Below are 20927 nucleotides of genomic sequence, written 5' to 3'. Positions count from 1 at the left end.
TCCATCATTCTTAAAGGGAAGAAGTTTGGAACCATCAAGACTCTTCCTAGAGCTGGCCGGACCAACCAGAGCAATCGTTGGAGTAGGGCCTTGGTAAGAGAGGTGACCAAGAAACCGATGGTCACTCTGACAGAGCTCTAGAGTTCCTCTGTGGAGATGGGAGAACCTTCCAGAAGGACAAGCATCTCTGCAGCACTCCAACAATCAGGCCTTTATGGTAGAGTTGCCAGACAGAAGCCACTCCTCAGTAAAATGTTTGCCAAAAGGCACCTAAAGACTCTCAGACCATGAGAAATAAGATTATCTTGTCTGATGAAACCAAGATTGAACTCTTTGGCCTGAATGCCAAGCATCACGTCTGGAGGAAACCTGGCACCATCCCTATGGTGAAGCATGGTGGTGGCATCATCATGCTGTTTTTCAGCGGCAGGGACTGAGAGACTAGTCAGGATCGAGGGAAAGATGAATGCAGCAAAGTACAGAGAGATCCTTGATGAAACCCTGCTCCAGAGCACTCAGGACCTCAGACTGGGGCGAAGGTTCACCTTCCAACAGGACAACGACCCTAAGCACACCACCAAGACAATGCAGGAGTGGCTTTGGGACAAGTCTCTGAATGTCCTTGAGTGGCCCAGCCAGATCCCGGACTTGGACCCGATCTAAAATCTCTGGAGAGACCTGAAAATAGTTGTGCAGCGACGCTCCCCATCCACCTTGACAGAGCTTGAGAAGATCTGCAGAGAAGAATGGGAGAAACTTCCCAAATACAGGTGTGTCAAGATTGTAGCGTCATACCCAAGAAGAGTAACGGGTCTGAATACTTACAGTTGAAGTCGGAAGTTTACATACACCTTAGCCAAATACATTAAACTCAGTATTTCACAATTCCTGACATTTAATCCTAGTAAAAATTACCCGTCAGTTAGGATCACCACTTTATTTTAAGAATGTGAAATGTCTGAATAATAGTAGAGAGAATGATTTATGTCAGCTTTTATTTCTTCCCAGTGGGTCAGAAGTTTACATACACTCAATTAGTATTTGGTAGCATTGCCTTTAAATTGTTTAACTTGGGTCAAACATTTCGGGGTAGCCTTCCACAAGCTTCCCACAATACGTTGGGTGAATTGTAAATAAGGTATTTCAGTTTTTTATTTGTAATACTTTTTTTTTTTTATTCTAAAAACCTGTTTTTGCTTTGTCATTATCTGGTGTTATGCGTAGAATGGTGAGGATAAAAAAAATGTAAGTCCATTTTAGAATAAGGCTGTAACGCAACAAAATGTGGAGAAAGGCAAGGGGTCTGAATACTTTCTGAAATACTGTATGTCATATATTGTCATAAAGAATGTAATTATAATGATAATATTCACCTGGTGAAGGCCAATGTACTGGAAATTAAGGAAATCGACAACCATGTCTCGGCCACTAACAAAAACAGTCATGGGTGGTAACTCTACAATTCACTCGAAAAGGCAAGGCACACTGGGAAATTATATTGGAGGCATCGTGGAGGAGTCACTTAAAATGTTCAAGATGATACTAATCAAACAGGGTCACAGTGACTATCGGTTTGAATAATGACTACGAAATCACTTTAAGTAATGGTGCTCAGAGTTAGGAAGTGCAACGGATTTCCTCAAAAGTTTTGAGTAATGACAGCACATTGGTGTTTACAGTGCACAGTGGTCATGTTGCCTGGTCCCAGATATGCTTGTGCTGCCAGCTCCTAAGGCCATTGTCATGTCAATGGGACCAGGCTAGTCATTTTCTGCCCTCAGATGAAAAGATGCTACAGAGATAGTTGGGTGCACACTGAAGGGCCCAGTGCCTCTCCTCATCTCTCCTCCACCTCATCCTGCTGCTGCTGTAACTGGGGTGATGTCTTTGCATGTTGTTGCTATGGACACCACATGAAGGGCCAGATAAGAGGGGACCAACACAATAAACCCTTATTAAACTCGCAGGCAGCGTGCGGTGGGATACAGATCAAACAGAGGCCTACAGCCCAATGTTCAGCTTTCAAAAACACAATAATATGGACATAAATAATACCTGAATAATCACAAAAACACTAATTACATCGTAATTTGTTGTTTGAAGAGCACTAGACCTTCCTCTCTGTTTTCATATACCGACTGGAAATGCAAATGTATTCCTTCTCCTGTTTCTAAGGACCTACAGTGCATTTGGAAAGTATTCAGATCCCTTGACTTTTTCCACATTTTGTTACGTTACAGCCTCATTCTAAAAATGATTAAATCGTTTCCCCCCCCTCATCAATCTACACACAATACCCCATAATGACAAAGCTAAAACAGGTTCTTAGAAATGTTTGCAAATATTTATATAAAAATAAATGAATTAAATATCACATTTAAATACAATTGAAGTCAGAAGATTACATACACTTAGGTTGGAGTCATTAAAACTAGTTTTTCAACCACTCCACAAATTTCTTGTTAACAAACTATAGTTTTGACAAGTCGGTTAGGACATCTACTTTGTGCATGATACAAGTAATTGTTCCAACAATTGTTTACAGACAGATTATTTCACTTATAGTTCACTGTATCACAATTCCAGTGGATCAGAAGTTAACATACGCTAAGTTGACTGTGCCTTTAAACAGCTTGGAAAATTCCAGAAGATTATGTCGTGGCTTTAGACGCTTCTGATAGGCTAATTGCCATCATTTGAGTCAATTGGAGGTGTACCTGTGGATGTATTTGAAGGCCTACCTTCAAACTCAGTGCCTCTTTGCTTGACATCATGGGAAAATCAAAAGAAATCAGCCAAGACCTCAGAGAAAAAATTGTAGACATCCACAAGTCTGGTTCATCCTTGGGAACATTTTCCAAATGCCTGAAGGTACCACGTTCATCTGTACAAACAATAGTACGCAAGTATAAACACCATGGGACCACGCAGCCGTCATACCGCTCAGGAAGGAGACGCGTTCTGTTTCCTAGAGATGAACGTACTTTGGTGCAAAAAGTGCAAATCAATCCCAGAACAACAGCAAAGGACCTTGTGAAGATGCTGGAGGAAACGGGTACAAAAGTATCTACTGTATATCCACAGTAAAACGAGTCCTATATCGACATAACCTGAAAGGTCGCTCAGCAAGAAAGAAGCCACTGCTCAAAAACCGGCATAAAAAAAGCCAGACTACGGTTTGCAACTGCACATGGGGACAAAGATTGTACTTTTTGGAGAAATGTCCTCTGGTCTGATGAAACAAAAATAGAACTGTTTGGCCATAATGACCATCGTTATGTTTGGAGGAAAAAGGGGGAKGCTTGCAAGCCGAAGAACACCATCCTAACCGTGAAGCACGGGGGTGGCAGCATCATGTTGTGGGGGTGCTTTGCTGCAGGAGGGACTGGTGTACTTCACAAAATAGATGGCATCACGAGGAGGGAAAATTATGTGGATATATTAACGCAACATCTCAAGACATCAGTCACTAATTTAAAGCTTGGTCGCAAATGGGTCTTCCAAATGGACAATGACCCCCAAGCATACTTCCAAAGTTGTGGCAAAATGGTTTAAGGACATCAAAGTCAAGGTATTGTAGTGGCCATCATAAAGCCCTGACCTCATTCCTATAGAAAATGCGTGGGCAAAACTGAAAAAGCTTTTGCGAGCAAGGAGGTCTACAAACCTGACTCAGTTACACCAGCTCTGTCAGGAGGAAAGGGCCAAAATTCAGCCAACTTATTGTGGGAAGCTTGTGGAAGGCTACCCGAAACGTTTGACCCAAATTAAACAATTTAAAGGCAACGCTACCAAATACTAATTGAGTGTATGTAAACTTCTGACCCACTGGGAATGTGATGAAAGAAATAAAAGCTCAAATAAATCATTCGCTCTACTATTATTCTGATATTTCACATTCTTAAAATAAAGTGGTGATCCTAACTGACCTTAAACCTGGAATTTTGAAAAACTGAGTTTAAATGTATTTGGCTTAGGTGTATGTAAACTTCTGACTTCAACTGTAAATGCAGAGGGTTTTTTATTTAGTTATAAGGAATTCTTATCACTTTACATGTCCCTGTAACACCTAAAGAGTTTGCAATAGGTTTAGATGCCATTCCCTCAGGTGTTGCTTTATTATTCAGGAACATGTCAAGACCTGACCCTCAGAGTCTACCCTCCATTAACCCTATTGACTCAACAGTAGGAAAGATTTGTTTCTCTTTTGGTCCATTCAACAACAGAGCGATACGAACCTTGTTTCAGCAAAATGCTGTATGCCTTATTGGAATGGATTTATTGATAATATCTGTTGAAAAAAGTTTGGATGTTGCCACACACATACCTACTTGTTCACAAAATTAAGGAAGTTTCCTTTAAAATGATTCATAAATATTATCCTGCCAACCACTATATGAAGAAGTTTAAGAAAAACATAAACTCAAATTGTACCTTTTGTAATGACCACCCAGAAACAGTGTTGCATCTTTTTTGGCATTGTATTCATGTAAGAAAACTGTGGCAAGACATCAGTAGATTTATAATTGAACACATTTATGAAGATTTTACGCTATTGTGGAGAGATGTACTGCTTGGATTCTTTACCTACATATAAATAAATTGAAACAATTTCATGTAATTAATTTCATTATTCTTTTGGCCAAATTTCATATTCACAAATGCAAATTTACAAACAAAACACCACATCTTCTTACCTTACAAAAATACATTTAACTATATTTTAAGACCATTAAATACTCTACTAACAAAAAAGCTGTTACACATAATTCTATGCATGTCCCTTAAGGTCCTTGTGTAATGTGATATTGTAACCCCTAGCCCAATTGTCCTTTGTATATTATGTATATATACTTGTGTTCCCCCATGTACTTTCAGTATTGAATTGTTGTTAAAGAAAATAATAATACAAATAAATAAATAAAGAATGGGCTGTGGCCACTGGCAGTGTTCTAACATCGCGAGAATTGAGCTGCTGTATATAGTTCCATGCGATTAATCTCGTTCTCCGCACTCCTCATCTCAAGCGGCTGCTGTAGGACCAAGGCAGAGGTATGTGTTTTGTAGGGCTACACTTTCAATCTATCATGAAATATATAGGCTAAATAATGTTTTCGGTTATTCCAAAAAAAGAAAGTGAAAACTTAGCCATACTATGACTAATAGTTTTTGACTTTTATTTCCTTATCATTGCATTTGTGTGCAATCTTACCGGCATTAAACTTGTAGCCTACATTTCCATTGACGGCAGAATAAATGCGTTTGTTTAGCTTTACAATAGTTTTTGGGGGGGATTATGTCCAAGTGGCCTACATAATTTATTTGTTCAATGGAATATTGGAATAAAAAATCAGGTGAGGGGAAAAAAACGAATGCAGGTTTACGAAATAGGACTGACTGCGTGTGCAATATAGTAAAAGGTTTTGCCACTTGCCAGGCAAGAACAGCCTGTTGAACTATGTGATTAATGCTTAAAATAAAGGCATAAATGGCCATTTAGGAAACACCTGTGGATTAGGTGTTGCTCATGAAAGAAGTGAAATCTTCCATAGAATCAATTTCCTATTCCTGCCTGTATTGTTTTCAGTTCTTTTCACATTATAGCTTCAATGCCGAAAATGTATAGAAAGAGGATGGAGAGAGCATCCCAGTTCATCTGTCATGTCCAGTTATCTTAGTGTTTTTTGTGTACTACCATGAGTGGTTATTGCTGTATAAGGTATATTGACAGCATACATAAAACAGTTAAGGCCTATTTGTTCAATTTATCTTCCTCCCCCTCCAGTGAAACTGAAGATGGCTGCAGGTAAAGCGCGCATCGGGCATCTGGCCCCTGACTTCAAGGCCACAGCAGTCATGCCAGATGGACAGTTTAAAGACCTCAGCATTTCCAACTACAGAGGTAGACCTACTACTACGTTTCATAGTATTCTGCACTGTCCTTTGTTGATTGATTTTAAAGTTTGATAATACAGTAACGACCTATAAGCCGGTTGGATAAGATTTTAGTTACATTGAATATGTGCTTCCAGGCTCCGCAACTTGATAGGTTTGTCTAATGGTGTGTCTTGTGCTGCTTGCCTGCAGGGAAGTATGTGGTGTTCTTCTTCTACCCACTGGACTTCACCTTTGTGTGCCCTACTGAGATCATCGCCTTCAGTGACGCTGCCGAGGAGTTCAGGAAGATCGACTGCGAGGTCATTGGTGCCTCTGTTGACTCCCACTTCTGCCATCTTGCCTGGTACGAGTCTTTTGCACAATTATTTTGCCTTATGAAGATTTCATCCTAGGTGACGCAGGATAAGTTACAGTGCAGCGATCTTTTTATGAATTTTTTTGTATATATTTGTATTCAAGTTTTACAAAATGTACATCAATGTAAGTACAAAGATTTTACCATATCCCAACCAACCTTCCTTCCTTCCTCCACACACATTCATTGGAAACCCTAAGAGAATACTTAATGTTCTCAAGCTTTAGGAAGAACATTACATCGTTGAGCCATTGAGAAATAAGTGGGGGTTGAGCAGACTTCCACTGGAAAATAATTCTACGTCGAGCTAATAAGGATGTAAAAGCAACAACATCGGCATGTTTGGGGTCCAAGGAGAACGCGTATTCTGGAATACCAAAAACAGCTATCAAGGGACATGGCTGCAGGTTAATTTCAAGCACCTCAGATCATTTTTTAAAGAGAATCCCAGTAATCTTTCTAGTTTAGAGCATTGACTGAACAGAGACATGACATCTATCACACTCATCATTTACATTTGGATATATTTCAGACAATCTGGATTTGGAAAAATGCACTCTTTGAAAATCCTTAAATTGTATGTGACCAAGATGAGCACAAGACGTAGTGGAGCGTACTCTATCAATCACCTCCTCCCACCACTCCTGTGTGAATTCATCACCCATTTCCCGTTCCCAAGCAGATGTAGTTTTGTTGGTGGAATGGGAATAAGTGAATCTTATCAATAGGACCCATAGTAGAATTTAAAATGCACTCGAAACTGGTACCAAATCTTAAGTGTGGAAGGCACTACAGGATTGCCAGTATAGCAAGAGGTGGATGCTGGGAGAGAAGAGCGGAGTAAAGCAGGAAGAGAAGCAGAAATACAAGAATGTGCCTCTAGGTAGCATCATGGGGTATCTGGAGCATGTAACCAGAATAGCAATTACTGAAAGTTGGCTGCCCAGTAATAGTATACCAAGTTGGATAGTGTATGACCTCCACTAAACTTGCATCTCTGAAGTAAAGATCTACTGACTCTAGGTACCTTTCCTCCCCAGATAAATGTGGTAACAGCTGATTGATTGACAAAAACAAAAGAAAGTTGGTAAAAACAATGGGATAGATTGAAATGGATAGTTATTTGGGTAAACTGTTCATTTTTACAGCATATAAGTGATAGTGGTAAGCTACCCCATCTCTGAAAATCAGATTTAATTTGCGTAAGGAGGGGAGCAAAGTTTGCAGAAAAAAGAGCATGTAATGAACAAGTAACGTTCACTTCAAGGTATTTGAAACCAGAGCGGCTAAGCTGAAAAGGCAAGTCTGTCTGCTGGAACTGTAGCACTGCTGGATTGAGTGGGAAGTACTCACTTCTCTGGAGTTTCAGCTTGTAACCGGAGAAGGAGCCAAAGTTCTCCAGAATAGAAAGGATAGAAGGTAAACAGGTTACAGGGTTATTTACATAGAGTAACAAATCATCTGCATATAATGATAACCTATGTTCAACTCCTTCCTGTGTTACACCTTGGAAAGAGGAGGATGCCCGTAAAGCTACTGAAAGAGGCTCAATGGCGACGGCAAATAATAAAGGGGACATTGGGCAGCCTGTCCCACATTCCAGGGCAAAATAGTCCGAACGGTTGACATTGGTACAGACACTGGCCTGGGGAGATGTATACAAGAGACGGATCCATGAGCTAAATTTGTCCCCAAGTCAAAAGAATGTAACAGCAGCAAATAGGTACTCCCATTCAATTCTGTCAAATGCCTTCTCTGCATCTAGGGAGATTACCACCTCAGGGGAGTTGGAGAATTGTTTAGAATAAATCATGTTAAACCGCATCTGAATATAAAAAAGAATCTGTCCTTTTATAAAGCCGGTTTGTTCCTGTGATACGAGTCCTGGTAAGACTACTTCCAGACACCTTGCTATCACCTTCGCCAGCATCTTTACATCCACATTAAGGAGACTTAGGGCCCTAAATGAAGAACAGGAAGTGGGGTCTTTCCCCTTCTTCAGGTGAAGCGCTATTGAAGCCTGTGTTAGGGTAGGTGGCAGCGAGCCACATTCAAGTGATTAATTATACATAGGTAAAAGTAAAGGGGCTAACTTGGTATGGAATTTCTTAAAGAACTGTTGGAAACCCATCGGGCCCTGGAGGTTTGCTGCTCTGCATTGACTTGATAGACTGAATAACTTCTTCAAGGCTGAGAGGAGATCATCTACAGTTTCAGCCTCAACTGTGGGAGTCTCCAGTTCACCCAAAAATGTTGTCATATTGGCAGTATCTGATGGAAATTCAGACGTATACAGGGAGGAATAGAACGATTTGAAGGTGTCATTGATCCCCGTAGGGTCAGAAATCAAGCTATGAGAGGAATCTTTCATTTGGGGAATCAGACGGGTAGCAGCACTGCGTTTTAATTGGTGTGCGAGCAGACGACTTGCCCTGTCGCCATGTTCATAGTAGGTACCACGTGAATGCAATAGTAACCATTCTGCATCTGTAGTGGACAAGAGATTGAATTCAGATTGTAAGTTCAAGCGTTGCTTATATAGCTCTGGAGATGGCGTCAAGGCATATTGGTGGTCAAGGATGGCTTTAGTGAGTTCTTCTAGTTTAACTTTCCGAGTTTTGTTAAGAGAAAAATAAGAAAGGCCTGAAGTGATTCCCATAAGAGAGAATGAGAGGTTGAGCTTGTCTGATTTGAAAAATATATATTATCAATAGAAGTGGAGATAATGTCTGCATCAGACAGGGGAAGATAATTGAATCTCCAACAGAGAGGAGTACGAGTTTGTCCTGATAGGACTATGTCGAGGGCTAAAGGTTCATGGTCAGAAATGACAGTGGGTAAATATTCAGAAGAGGTGACATTTGGAAGTAACTTGTGATCAATAAAGAAATAGTCAATACAAGAAAAAGAATGATGTACATGTGAAAAAAAAGAACACTGCCTGGGGATTCTGAAATCTCCAGGGATCTGTACACCCATTCTGAATAATAAAATCTGAGAAGGACTGACATAGCAGAAGGAGACTTAGTTCTGGGGTTGGAGTGGTCTAAAGCCGGGCTAATAAAACAATTCAGATCCACGCCAAATATCAAAAGATGGGTGTTCAGAGAAGGGATTTTCCCCAGCAACCAATTTGGCAAATTCAACATCAAAATTGGGAGCATATACATTGACCAATACTACAGGTGTGTGCCAGTTATGATTAAAAATGTCTCGTTACTGTCTGAAATAACATTAGTAGTAGAGAAAGTAGAGAACTTTGGAGTTAAAGTCAGAATGGGAAAACCTGACTGAGCCTGGAGTTTTGTAGCCATTGATTGATCTTTAATGCGTAAATCTGCTTTTAGCTTTTCAAATGGGAGAAGATCCTAGACCTCTTGACAGGATTATTCATTGTTTTAGTATTCCAAGATAAAACTTTATAGGATTAAGCCTACATATTACAATTATTAGTTTTGTTAGCCATCTAAAATATTGAAAGGAAAAAGGTGTGAAAACAAACCAAGCATTTGCAAAGACAGAGAACTGATGAAAAAAGCAAGGAAAAATAAATACATTTGAACAAAAAAGGTCACCCCTCCTCTCCCACCCAAACCCAAAGTCTCCTTCCCCAGCAAATGGAGACAGCAGGTTGACGTTAGCGCAGCTTCGGTGCATATAAACCAAGAACCTTTCTATCCTAACGCGGAGAGGCTCCATAGCACGAGTAGTGAAATCCATTTGAAAAGGCATTCACAAAATAGTAAAGTAGGTCAACAAATACCGCACGTTTGCACGGTCCAAATTATAATTTGGTGTATCATTTTACTGCAGTACTATTATATTAGGCTACATGTGAGTGTTATAGGCCTACAGTCAGTGTACATATTTCAGTTACTAGAGTAGGCTAAAACTTCAGTGTCTAAATATTCTTTTTTATTATTCAGAGGACCGGCACACAGAAACCTGTTTACTACTATCCGTGTCCGTCTGTATACCACAGCTGGCAGGGATGCTTGGTCTCAGACACACAAAAAAGACTAAATTCAGTCTCGTTGTGTGTTCTTACAGGACCAACACACCTCGTAAGCAGGGCGGTCTGGGTCCAATGAAGATCCCTCTGGTAGCCGACACACTGCGTTCCATCTCCACGGACTACGGGGTGCTGAAGGAGGACGAGGGCATCGCCTACAGGTGGGTTCACAACAGACAAGTTCAAGGGTCAAAGTTCAGTGTTTCTATGACCGACTGGGTCAAAACCTGGGTAATGTGCCCAACAAGACTAACACAAACCTAAATGACTCAATCTATACCATATTTGTTTTTTCAGGGGCCTATTCATTATTGACGCCAAGGGCCTCTTGAGGCAGATCACCATCAACGACCTTCCAGTGGGACGCTCCATCGACGAGACCCTGCGTCTGGTGCAGGCCTTTCAGTTCACTGACAAACACGGAGAAGGTACATAACTAACTCTGCTTTCTTTTTGTTTTCTAAAAGACGATGCCTCCTTATCCTACACAGAATCAGGCTAACCTTTTGCAGTGCCATATTTGACCATGTACCGTCAGAAGACACATACACTATGTCAGGGGTCATCAACTAGATTCAGCCGCGGGACCATTTATTTTCTTGAGCAGATGGTCGGGGGACTGGAACATAATTATAAATCATTTGTACGAAAGAAGCCCAAACAGATACTGTATTTGACAAAAACATAATTTCAAACCTTGATTACATTGGTACACAATCACATATGTCTCTCTATTTATGAGTGGAAATACTTAGTAACAGATTTCCTAAATTAAAATCATTTTGAGGTGAAAAATATTTTTGGGGCTCAAAACTTTGGGGGGGCCAAGGGCCGCCAGTTGACGATACCTGCACTATGTGAACAGCATTTAGAGCACTATTACCACTCTCTCTTTTAAGGTAACATTCCATGTTTGTAACAGCTGAGAATGTTAGGCTGATAGTAGATGTCAGAATGTATAAAAATGTCAAGCTCCGGTTCAAAGTGTTTTGTTTATCATACTGCACTGTCCTGACACACACACTTCTTCTCTGGTGTTTCCTCAGTCTGTCCCGCCGGCTGGAAACCAGGAAGTGACACCATCAAGCCCGACACCCAGAAGAGCAAAGACTTCTTCTCCAAGCAGCACTAAGATGATGAGTGTCTGCAGCCTGCTGTAGGACAACTACAGTTACAGTACATTTCAATAGAACAATAGGCTACTGCTCTTCACTATCTATGTGCCTGGGAACTGTAGAACAATGTCATCAGCATTCCATTATCTGTCATGTGTTTAGATAGAAATGATGACCAAAGAATCAAGATTAGATTGTGTTGGAGATGTTTTAGTGTCATTAACCAGGTTCCATCCAACCTTTTTATGCGAGTAAAGTACATGTCGGATGAAAAATGTATTTGCCGGTAAACTTTCCAAATGACAAAACAAAATACGCTAGACAAGGTGGGATCGTTTTGTCTGTAAAATGTATTATGAGAGAAATGGCAGTGGAAAGGCTTTTATGAGCAAATATTGATATAGTATATATATTTTTAATTATTGTCACCATCCTATCAAAGTAAACTTGGGAGTCATGTGATGACATGTGTGCACTACGACTCGGGAAAGCATGCAGTTTATTAGGCTACAGATTAAATAAGTTATGATGAACTTCACAGGGTGGTGAATGTGCCAGGTGATGATCTTGATGCTCCTTTCCAATAAATATCGAGGGTCTTATTCTGGTGACATGATGATCAATGTTTGGCTGCCATTTGACAAATTAAAATAATCTTGCTCTTTTGTCCATAATAACCTCATGTGTAGGCTATACCTGCACTGTATCTGCAAGCTGTTGGCTAGAGCACACATTCACTATATAAGGAAACATTCTTTATTACAAAACCATCAGTAGAGTTGGAAATGCGATGGAAACACATTTAACTTATTTTTTATTTGATACATGGGAATTTAACTTCTAAAGTAAATTTTATGTGCACTACGTCATCATGCACAGATTTTTATCCGCTACAAGGCAATTTGATGGAAACACAACTCTGGTGAGAAAAGGTGCAGATTTTAGAATATTCACAAACTGTCGCCAGTTAGATGGAAGCCTAGCTAATGATGTCGCCATTTTGTTTTCTGTTGTATCATTTTGGTAACATAGTTTTTGTCTTTAGGCTACAGTCTGTGAAATGAGGAAAAGCAGCTTTACTGGGGGGAAAAGTGAGAAGAAAACGTAGTTTTTTTTTTACAGTGAAAAACAAACTACTCAACTGTCCTTTCATCTTCTAAATAAAAACTTTTACAAAGCAGTTTTTTTTTTTCTTGACAGATTATCAGAAAAACAAACTTAACATGTTTGTTAATTACTTTTTGTATGACTTACGATGAAATTGAAATCTGGGTTAATTTAACAGTTTAGTTTGCAATTCTGTTTTGTTTTTTGGTGAATTTAGCTACAATGTAGCTAGACATGATACACTACATGACCAAAAGTATGTGGACACCTGCTCGTCGAACATCTCATTCCAAAATCATGGGCATTAATATGTAGTTGGTCCTCCCTTTGCTGCTATAACAGCCTCCACTCTTCTGGGAAGGGTTTCCACTAGATGTTGGAATATTGCTGCGGGGACTTGCTGCCATTCAGCCACAAGAGCATTAGTGAAGTCGAGCACTGATGTTGGGCGATTAGGCCTGGCTCACAGTCGGCGTTCCAATTCATCCCAAAGGTGTTTGATGGGGTTGATGTCAGGTCTCTATGCAGGCCAGTCAAGTTCTTCCACACCAATCTCGACAAACCATTTCTGTATGGACCTCGCTTTGTGCACGAGGGCATTGTCATGCTGAAAAAGGAAAGGGCCTTCCCCAAACTGTTGCCACAGTTGGAAGCACAGAATCTTCTAGAATGCCATTGCATGCTGTAGCGTTAAAGACTTCCCTTCACTGGAACTAAGGGGCCTAGCCCGAACCATGAATATCAGCCCAAGACAATTATTCCTCCTCCAAACTTTACAGCTGGCACTATGCATTCGGGCAGGTAGCGTTCTTCTGGCATCCGCCAAACCCAGTTTTGTTCGTTGGACTGCCAGATGGTGAAGCTCGATTCATCACTCCAAGAGAATTTGTTCCAGAGTCCAATGGCGGCGAGCTTTACACCACTCCAGCCGACACTTGGCATTGCGCATGGTGATCTTATGCTTGTGTGCGGCGGCTCGGCCATGGAAACCCATTTCATGACGCTCTCGACGAACAGTTATTCTGCTGACATTGCTTCCAGAGGCAGTTTGGAACTCGGTAGTGAGTGTTGCAACCAAGGACAGACAATTTTTACACGCTTCAGCACTCATCGGTCACGTTCTGTGAGCTTGTTTGGCCTACCACTTCGCAGGCTGAGGCGTTGCTGCTCCTAGACATTTCCACTTCACAATAATAGCACTTACAGTTGACCGGGGCAGCTCTAGCAGGGCAGAAATTTGATACACTGACTTGTTGGAAAGGTGGCATCCTATGACGGTGCCATGTTGAAAGTCACTGAGCTCTTCAGTAAGGCCATTCTACTGCCAATGTTTGTCTGTGGAGACACATTTTCATTTTTATACACGCAGCAATGGGTGTGGCTGAAATAGACAAATCCACTAATTTGAAGAGGTGTCCACATACTTTTGTATATACAGTATATGTAGCTAGGACTGAAAAAAATGGATCATTGAGTGAGGCTGGACTATCAATCCAAATAGGGTTGAACAATAGAGTAACATCATCTTAAACCAGCTTAAATGAAATGAATGTGCCAAAACTTTGCAACTGCAAAAAAAGGCAGCCAAGCAAAGGACAAGGTAACATAACTAAAAATTGCAGGCAAAGATGGAAGCATTTCATCGCAATCACGCGATCATTGAAAACATGTTTCACAAAAGAAAATTGGGGGGCATTCATATATATATTTTTTGCATTCATTTACAATTAATTTGTTCTTGCCTTTCAATATTATTTATTTTGCTCTCAATAGTATTGGGTTAATGTTTTGCTTTCAAAAACATGATTTTTTGTGTAATACTAAGAATTTTGTTCTCGAATTCAAAAGGTTTGCTTGAAATTAAAGGCACAAAAGTAATTCTAAAGAACCCTCTCGCTTCGCCTCTTCCTCTCTGTTTTTTTCAACAAAATCAATTGATGTTCATTTCTTATGGCCTGCAGAGTACCGCCAGCTACTGTTCAATTGTTGATTAATGAGCGAGGTTAATTGACTGCAGATGGTTGTAGAATTTTTACTCAACTGAATTTTTTATGTAGTGAGAATATGGTTGTTATCATGTAGTCTACCCCACAAGAGGTTGGTGGCACCTTCATTTGGGAGGAAGGGCTTGTGGTAATGGCTGGAGCGGAATCAGTGGAACGGTGTCAAATAAATCAAACACATGGTTTGACGCCATTCCATTTGCTCCGTTCCAGCCATTATTATGAGCCTCCACTGGTCTACTCATATTGGATGCAAAGTCAATATATTCCTTGCAGAAGAGACCAAGTGCTACTGATCTAATTCCACGCACACGTCTGTTTATGTCGCTGGTGTAGCAGGTAAAGTCACAGCGCTGACGTCCTGTTCACGGTTTGCGCATGTGTAATCCTGGTGCAGCTCCTCTGTAATTGTCAGCAAATTGATTGACTGAATTAACAAGAGAACAATCTGCTGGTGCACAAGCACATTTCTAAATAGCACCTGGTGTATTTTACTATTCTTACTCTCAATAGTAACTAAGTTGAGACCCCCCCCCCCAGGAGCCCCAAGTGACCGCTTATGCCTGGAGCCGGCCCTGATTGCACTATATACAACCTGAAAATCCATTCAATTCAATGTCATTTAATATTCATGGTATGACACACAAAATGACAATTATTTGTTCAAATTTGACATCCTCATTTAACAATGCTTACCTTCCTATAAAGCCCTTGAAGCATATCAAGTAATTTATGTCATATTGTTGAGATTAGTAAAAATGCTAGGCAAATTGCAATCTAATATGGCGTTCCCTTTTTTGAGCTCAGTAATTTCCTAAATAAACATCAAGATGAAAAAAACAAAACAATTGGAAGTTCTTATTTGAGTTGTAAGTAGTAGGGTTTTAAAGCTGAAATAATTGTTAAACATGTTTTTCAAGAAGACACAGTTAGGGTTAACTGTACAACACTGAGGAAAACACTGAACAACATGCAATCTTACATTCTGACATTGGCAAATTTACATTGATGTTTTTGATGTATTTTGAGGTTACCGAGAACCGTGAAACTTTTACCACACTGCACACAACTAAATGGCTTTTGTCCACTGTGAAATCGCTCATGTCTTTGGCAGTTGTCCTGCCTTGCAAACATCTTGCCACAGAGTCTGCAACTGAAAGGTCTCTCACCCGTGTGAACACTCTGATGGGACTTAAGTCTGGTTTTCTGCGTAAAACTTTTCCCACACTCAAGACATCTGTATGGTTTGACTCCAGCGTGAGAGTGCTGGTGTGCTTCAAGTTGACAATGGCGGTGGAAGCTCTTTCCACACAATGAGCATATAAACACTTTTTGGTTTGGTACAGCTCTCCAAACATTGACCATTCTTTTTGTTTTCAATCTGTTCTTATTAAGAATATGCTCATTGCTGTGTGAGTTTGACTCAGATGTGTTCCCAGTTGCTCTCATGAGCCCTTGTGAAGAAGGTCCTGGCTGCTGCAGTCTAGGCGGTAAAATCAAGCCCTCCATCACAACAGGGTGCAGAGTATCTCTGTACTGCCCCTGGTCAGCTTGAAAGGACTCAGACATGGCATCGCCATGATAAAGAGGATGCCACTCGGGCTCCACTTTCACTGGGACAGTGCTGAAAATGTCATTAAGTGGTTTCTCTGCCGAAGACAAAGAGTTGCAGGAAGCAGGATGGGATGGGATAGGAGCGGGATATTGATCTGCCTGAGAGGAAAACATCTGTAAGCATCTCTCTGTAGTGTAAGACCCATCTGGGTGAGTGGAATCATTCCCACTTAGTCCTTGTGTAACAGAGAACCACAGCTGACTATCTCTCTCATCCATTCTAAAGTCCAAACTGCCTGTGATTCCTGGGTCTTGTACAGTTCCCTGGGCTACATGTTTTTCCACCTGCTCTGCTTTCACCAACAACTCCAGTCCACCCCTCGCCTCCACAAGGTGTCCTGAGCTCTGCAGCTCATTGAACTTCTCCGGGTCCTCTACAGGCGTGGCTTGGGATTTCTGGTCCTCTTCATTACCTGGAAGTAGAGTAGACAGTTTATGTAATTGTTAGAAATATGTCAAATAAGCGATAAAGCAAAACCCTGTAGAGTGCAAATAACCTGACTTGATGGCAGGGCCGTAACTACATATGAGGACACCGGGGTCTGGACTTCGGTAACCTTTTCTAATTTGAAAAATAACAAAAGTATATAAACTCAGCAAAAGAAACGTCCTCTCACTGTCAACTGTTTATTTTCAGCAAACTTAACATGTGTAAATATTTGTATGAACATAAGATTCAACAACAGACATAAACTGAACAAGTTCCACAGACATGTGACTAACAGGCTTACCACATCACTCGCGTCGCATGCGCGAGCGTTGCAAAATACATTTTGAAATCAATGTTATTCAATTATTGCACCCACACTGCTCACGCGCGCCAACAAGCATCTGCGTTGCCAAGGGCTAAAACAGAAGTCATTCCTATTTCTGACGCAGATCGCGCTGCAAGTCGTGCCTCTCCCATCACCTCATTGGTTTATAGAAGCAGATACCCAAGTGCCATCTCCTCATTGGTTATACCCACGTGGGTGACTGAAAGACGAACGAGGTCAGTGGCAGTAATGCACCTAATTTATGAAGGTTGCCAATCGCAAAATAAAGTCAAGAGAAGAAAAGGCCTGGAAGGAAGAGAGCTGGACTAGAAACGATTCGGTTGACCGTTTTATGTGTGGATTAATTGGCGGAGTAGAGGACCTTGTGCATTTCAGGTAAAATAACTCTGTTTATATCCCAGGACAAATTAGCTAGCAACAGCAAGCTAGCTAAATAGGACAAATTAGCTAGCAAGTGCAAGCTAACTAGCTAAATTGCCATAAATGTTTAATGCTTTTCGACCACTCCCCAAATTAATATAATTGGTTCAGTTTGTTTTGATATTTTCACCTGTGTGTCGTGATCACGTTTGGTGTGGGGGGACAAAATACATGTATGCACGATGGCGCACGCGCGCAGCCGGTTTGGGTTCCGTGTAAACAGAAATGGAATAATGTGTCCCTGAACAAAGGGGGGTCAAAATCAAAAGTATTAAGTACTGCAGTGCACCAGATTTGCCAGTTCTTGCTGTGAGATGTTACCCCACTCTTCCACCAAGGCACCTGCAAGTTCCTGGACATTTCTGGGGGGAATGGCCCTAGCCCTCCGAATTCACAGGTCCCAGACGTGCTCAATGGATTGAGATCCGGGCTCTTCGCTGGCCATGGCAGAACACTGACATTCCTGTCTTCCAGGAAATCACGCACAGAACGAACAGTATGGCTGGTGACATTGTCATGCTGGATGGTCATGTCAGGATGAGCCTGCAGGAAGGGTCCACATGAGGGAGGAGGATGTCTTCCCTGTAACACACAGCGTTGAGATTGCCTACAATGACAACAAGCTCAGTCCGATGATGCTGTGACACACCGTCCCAGACAATTACGGACCCTCCACCTCCAAATCGATCCCGCTCCAGAGTAAAGGCCTCGGTGTAACGCTCATTCTTCGACGATAAACGCGAATCCGACAACCCCTGGTGAGAACAAAAATGTGACTCGTCAGTGAAGAGCACTTTTTGCCAGTCCTGTCTGGTCCAGCGACGATGGGTTTGTGCCCATAGCGACGTTGTTGCCGGTGATGTCTGGTGAGGACCTGCCTTACAACAGGCCTACAAGCCCTCAGTCCAGCCTCTCTCAGCCTATTGCGGAGTCTGAGCACTGATGGAGGGTTGTGCGTTCCTGGTGTAACTCGGGCAGTTGTTGTTGCCATCCTGTACCTGTTCCGCAGGTGTGATGTTCGGATGTACCGATCCTGTGTAGGTGTTGTTACACGTGGTCTGCCACTGCGAGGACGATCAGCTGTCCGTCCTGTCTCCCTGTAGTGCTGTCTTAGGCATCTCACGTACAGACATTGCAATTTATTGCCTGGCCACATCTGCAGTCCTCATGCCTCCTTGCAGCATGACTAAGGCACGTTCACGCAGATGAGCAGGGACCCTAGGCATCTTTCTTTTAGTGTTTTTCAGAGTCAGTAGAAAGGCCTCTTTAGTGTCCTACGTTTTCATAACTGTGACCTTAATTGCCTACCATCTGTAGCTGTTAGTGTCTTAACGACCATTCCACAGGTGCATGTTCATTAAATGTTTATGGTTCATTGAACAAGCATGGGAAACAGTGTTTAAACCCTTTACATGAAGATCTGTTAAGTTATTTCGATTTTTTGAATTATCTTTGAAAGACAGGGTCTGAAAAAGGGACGTTTATTTTTTTGCTGAGTTTTATTTTGAACACAACAAAGAAATCAATTATGGGTCAACATCTAAATATTGCTCCCAGCGTTGATCAAAGCTCTGTGCGCTTATATTCTTGATCTGATTGAGTTTCTAATCGCTCCAGCCTCTTTGCGAACGAACAGTGAACAGTGGTTTGTTTATGCTTTTTTAGCAGCAACCACTCTCTCAAAGGGCTAACCCTGCTTTCTCGCGCACAGGCCCGAGGGCGCTGAACGTAAAACGTTATGGCAGGAGTCACTTTTACTTTCTTCTCCAACACTTTTTTTGATTATTTAAACCAAATTGAACATGTTTCTTATTATTTGAGACTAAATTGATTTTATTTATGTATTATATTAAGTTAAAATAAAAGTGTTCATTCAGTATTGTTGTAATTGTCATTATTACAAATATATATATTTAAAAATCGGCATCGGCTTTTTTTGGTCTCGCAATAATTGGTATCGGCGTTGAAAAATCATAAATCGGTCAACCTCTAGTTGTTAGTCTCGTCTCGATCGCCCACTAGAGTCTATAGTTTACCCATTACCCACCTTTTTCTTACCCCTACATCACTGATATTAATACAGAATCGTAAGTAATATTCTAATAATTAATGTGAATGTGATAGTACAATCATCTGTCTGCTCCAATGATGTCTGTTTATGCAGAGCTTGACTGTTAGTCGTTCCAGATAAAAGTGTCTGCTAAATAGCATATATTCGCAGGGGGAAAGTAAGGTGGTACGGTGTTCCGGCCCAAAAAATTGTAGGAGTATGCTTTACCGATAAAACATTAGCCTATCACAATAATTAAAACAAATTATGACTGGTTGGGTTTATGCCACAATAAAAGGTAATACATTTTAAAAGTTAAATTACAAATCTTAATGGCTAGGCCCACAGAGATCCTATTGAATTAATAGGGATTCTGTATGTAGTTCTATGATTAGGCCCATAAAACATTTGAGCTCCTGCACCATGAAGAAATAAATTCTACTTTCACTCCTGTATATTAGTAATGCCTAGTACTACAAATGCAAAAACTATGTAATTTGAGAAAAGAGATATCCATGTAAATAACTGATGATTTTATGCAATTCATCATTACAACTGACTGAACAATAACGTTAACTGATGCTACGTGTTAGCGTGAATCAGTTCTCATATTTCCTCCCTTTTATGGGTATAACATTACAATTGTATAGCTAATGGTCTGTTTGCTGATGACTGAGGTGAATTAACCTACAGCAGCAACGGTAATAATGACTGGGGTCATTTTTGCTGTTCTCCAAATAGCATTTTAATAGCGGTCGCGCGCCTTCCGGTCCTCATTACAACTCAAATCCTGGTTACACAACTGAGGTACATTGCCCGATGTATAAGAAGCTAAGTTAATCGTTAAAACCATAGGTATATGGTACGATAGGATCCTATGGGTCTAACGATGAACGTAGTCTTAAGATGCTTTAAACCGGGCTCTGCTTGACAGCACTAAACTAAGGGTGAGCTCTCACCTGTTTGTGAGGTCCCACTCCCAAGCTGAATTCCCTCAGCATGTTGCCTGTCATTTGTTCCTCGTGCTGCTGCTTCCCTTTGAGCTTTCCTCAGTTCTCTTTCCATCAGCTGTAAACTATTTTTAAGGCCTTCTATCTCATTTTCTTTCCGACACATTTCCAGCCGTAGCACGACAGTACCCTCGTCTACAAATTTGGTTATTTCTGCAACAGCTGCCTTTGCTAGCACATCCATGATTGCACCTATTTGTGTACTAAAAGAAACAGTGTTAGACATTGCTCATCAAATAAAATCACCGTTGTTACACAGAAACAAATATGCAGTGCGAGTGCCTCTGTAAAATGTTTATAACATAATCGTTTCTTCTATTGTACAGCTTCTCGAAGCTAGCAAACAGCAACGTTTGTGGAAGGGGGGGGAACTTCTTCCGGAAAGATGGATAACGGAAATGACAACAGAAAGTACCAAACACTTTCAAATAAATGCACTTATATGGGGATATTTATTTGAAATCAGTAATAAACGCCTAGCTACTTGGTGTTATTGTCTGCTAGCTACTAGTGAAATGATTTTTGAAAATACAAATACGACGACCACTTTTCTTTGCAGAAGAAGTT

General features: G+C 41.0%; 2 protein-coding genes across 2 annotated transcripts; one reads left to right on the top strand and one right to left on the bottom strand.

Annotated features, from left to right (window-relative positions):
• The first annotated feature begins 5010 nt into the window (after positions 1-5010).
• Positions 5011-11932, top strand: LOC111979412 (peroxiredoxin-1-like). Its single transcript, XM_024009927.2, has 6 exons — positions 5011-5052; positions 5786-5902; positions 6088-6241; positions 10304-10426; positions 10563-10693; positions 11312-11932. The coding sequence occupies exons 2-6, from the start codon at positions 5797-5799 to the stop codon at positions 11395-11397; spliced, it is 600 nt and encodes a 199-aa protein (XP_023865695.1). The 5' UTR covers positions 5011-5052; positions 5786-5796; the 3' UTR covers positions 11398-11932.
• Positions 11933-15096: 3164 nt separating this feature from the next.
• Positions 15097-20739, bottom strand: LOC112081307 (uncharacterized). Its single transcript, XM_024147674.2, has 2 exons — positions 20310-20739; positions 15097-16517 (listed from the first exon to the last, which is right to left on the bottom strand). The coding sequence occupies exons 1-2, from the start codon at positions 20584-20586 to the stop codon at positions 15469-15471; spliced, it is 1326 nt and encodes a 441-aa protein (XP_024003442.1). The 5' UTR covers positions 20587-20739; the 3' UTR covers positions 15097-15468.
• Between the last annotated feature and the right edge of the window lie 188 nt (positions 20740-20927).

This window comes from Salvelinus sp. IW2-2015, linkage group LG19 (genome assembly GCF_002910315.2).
Source record: "Salvelinus sp. IW2-2015 linkage group LG19, ASM291031v2, whole genome shotgun sequence".
NCBI classification, from domain to species: domain Eukaryota; kingdom Metazoa; phylum Chordata; class Actinopteri; order Salmoniformes; family Salmonidae; genus Salvelinus; species Salvelinus sp. IW2-2015.
Note: the sequence above shows the minus strand (reverse complement) of the source record. Positions and strands in the feature narration are given on the sequence as shown.

Excerpts from the sequence above, each read along its gene's own strand:
- LOC112081307 (XM_024147674.2), bottom strand. The coding sequence starts at position 20,586 with ATGTCTAACACTGTTTCTTTTAGTACACAAATAGGTGCAATCATGGAT. Across the intron at positions 16,518-20,309 it reads GAGTGGGACCTCACAAACAG|GTAATGAAGAGGACCAGAAA; the intron begins GTGAGAGCTCAC and ends CTCTACTTCCAG.
- LOC111979412 (XM_024009927.2), top strand. The coding sequence starts at position 5,797 with ATGGCTGCAGGTAAAGCGCGCATCGGGCATCTGGCCCCTGACTTCAAG. Across the intron at positions 6,242-10,303 it reads CACTTCTGCCATCTTGCCTG|GACCAACACACCTCGTAAGC; the intron begins GTACGAGTCTTT and ends GTGTTCTTACAG. Across the intron at positions 10,427-10,562 it reads GACGAGGGCATCGCCTACAG|GGGCCTATTCATTATTGACG; the intron begins GTGGGTTCACAA and ends TTGTTTTTTCAG.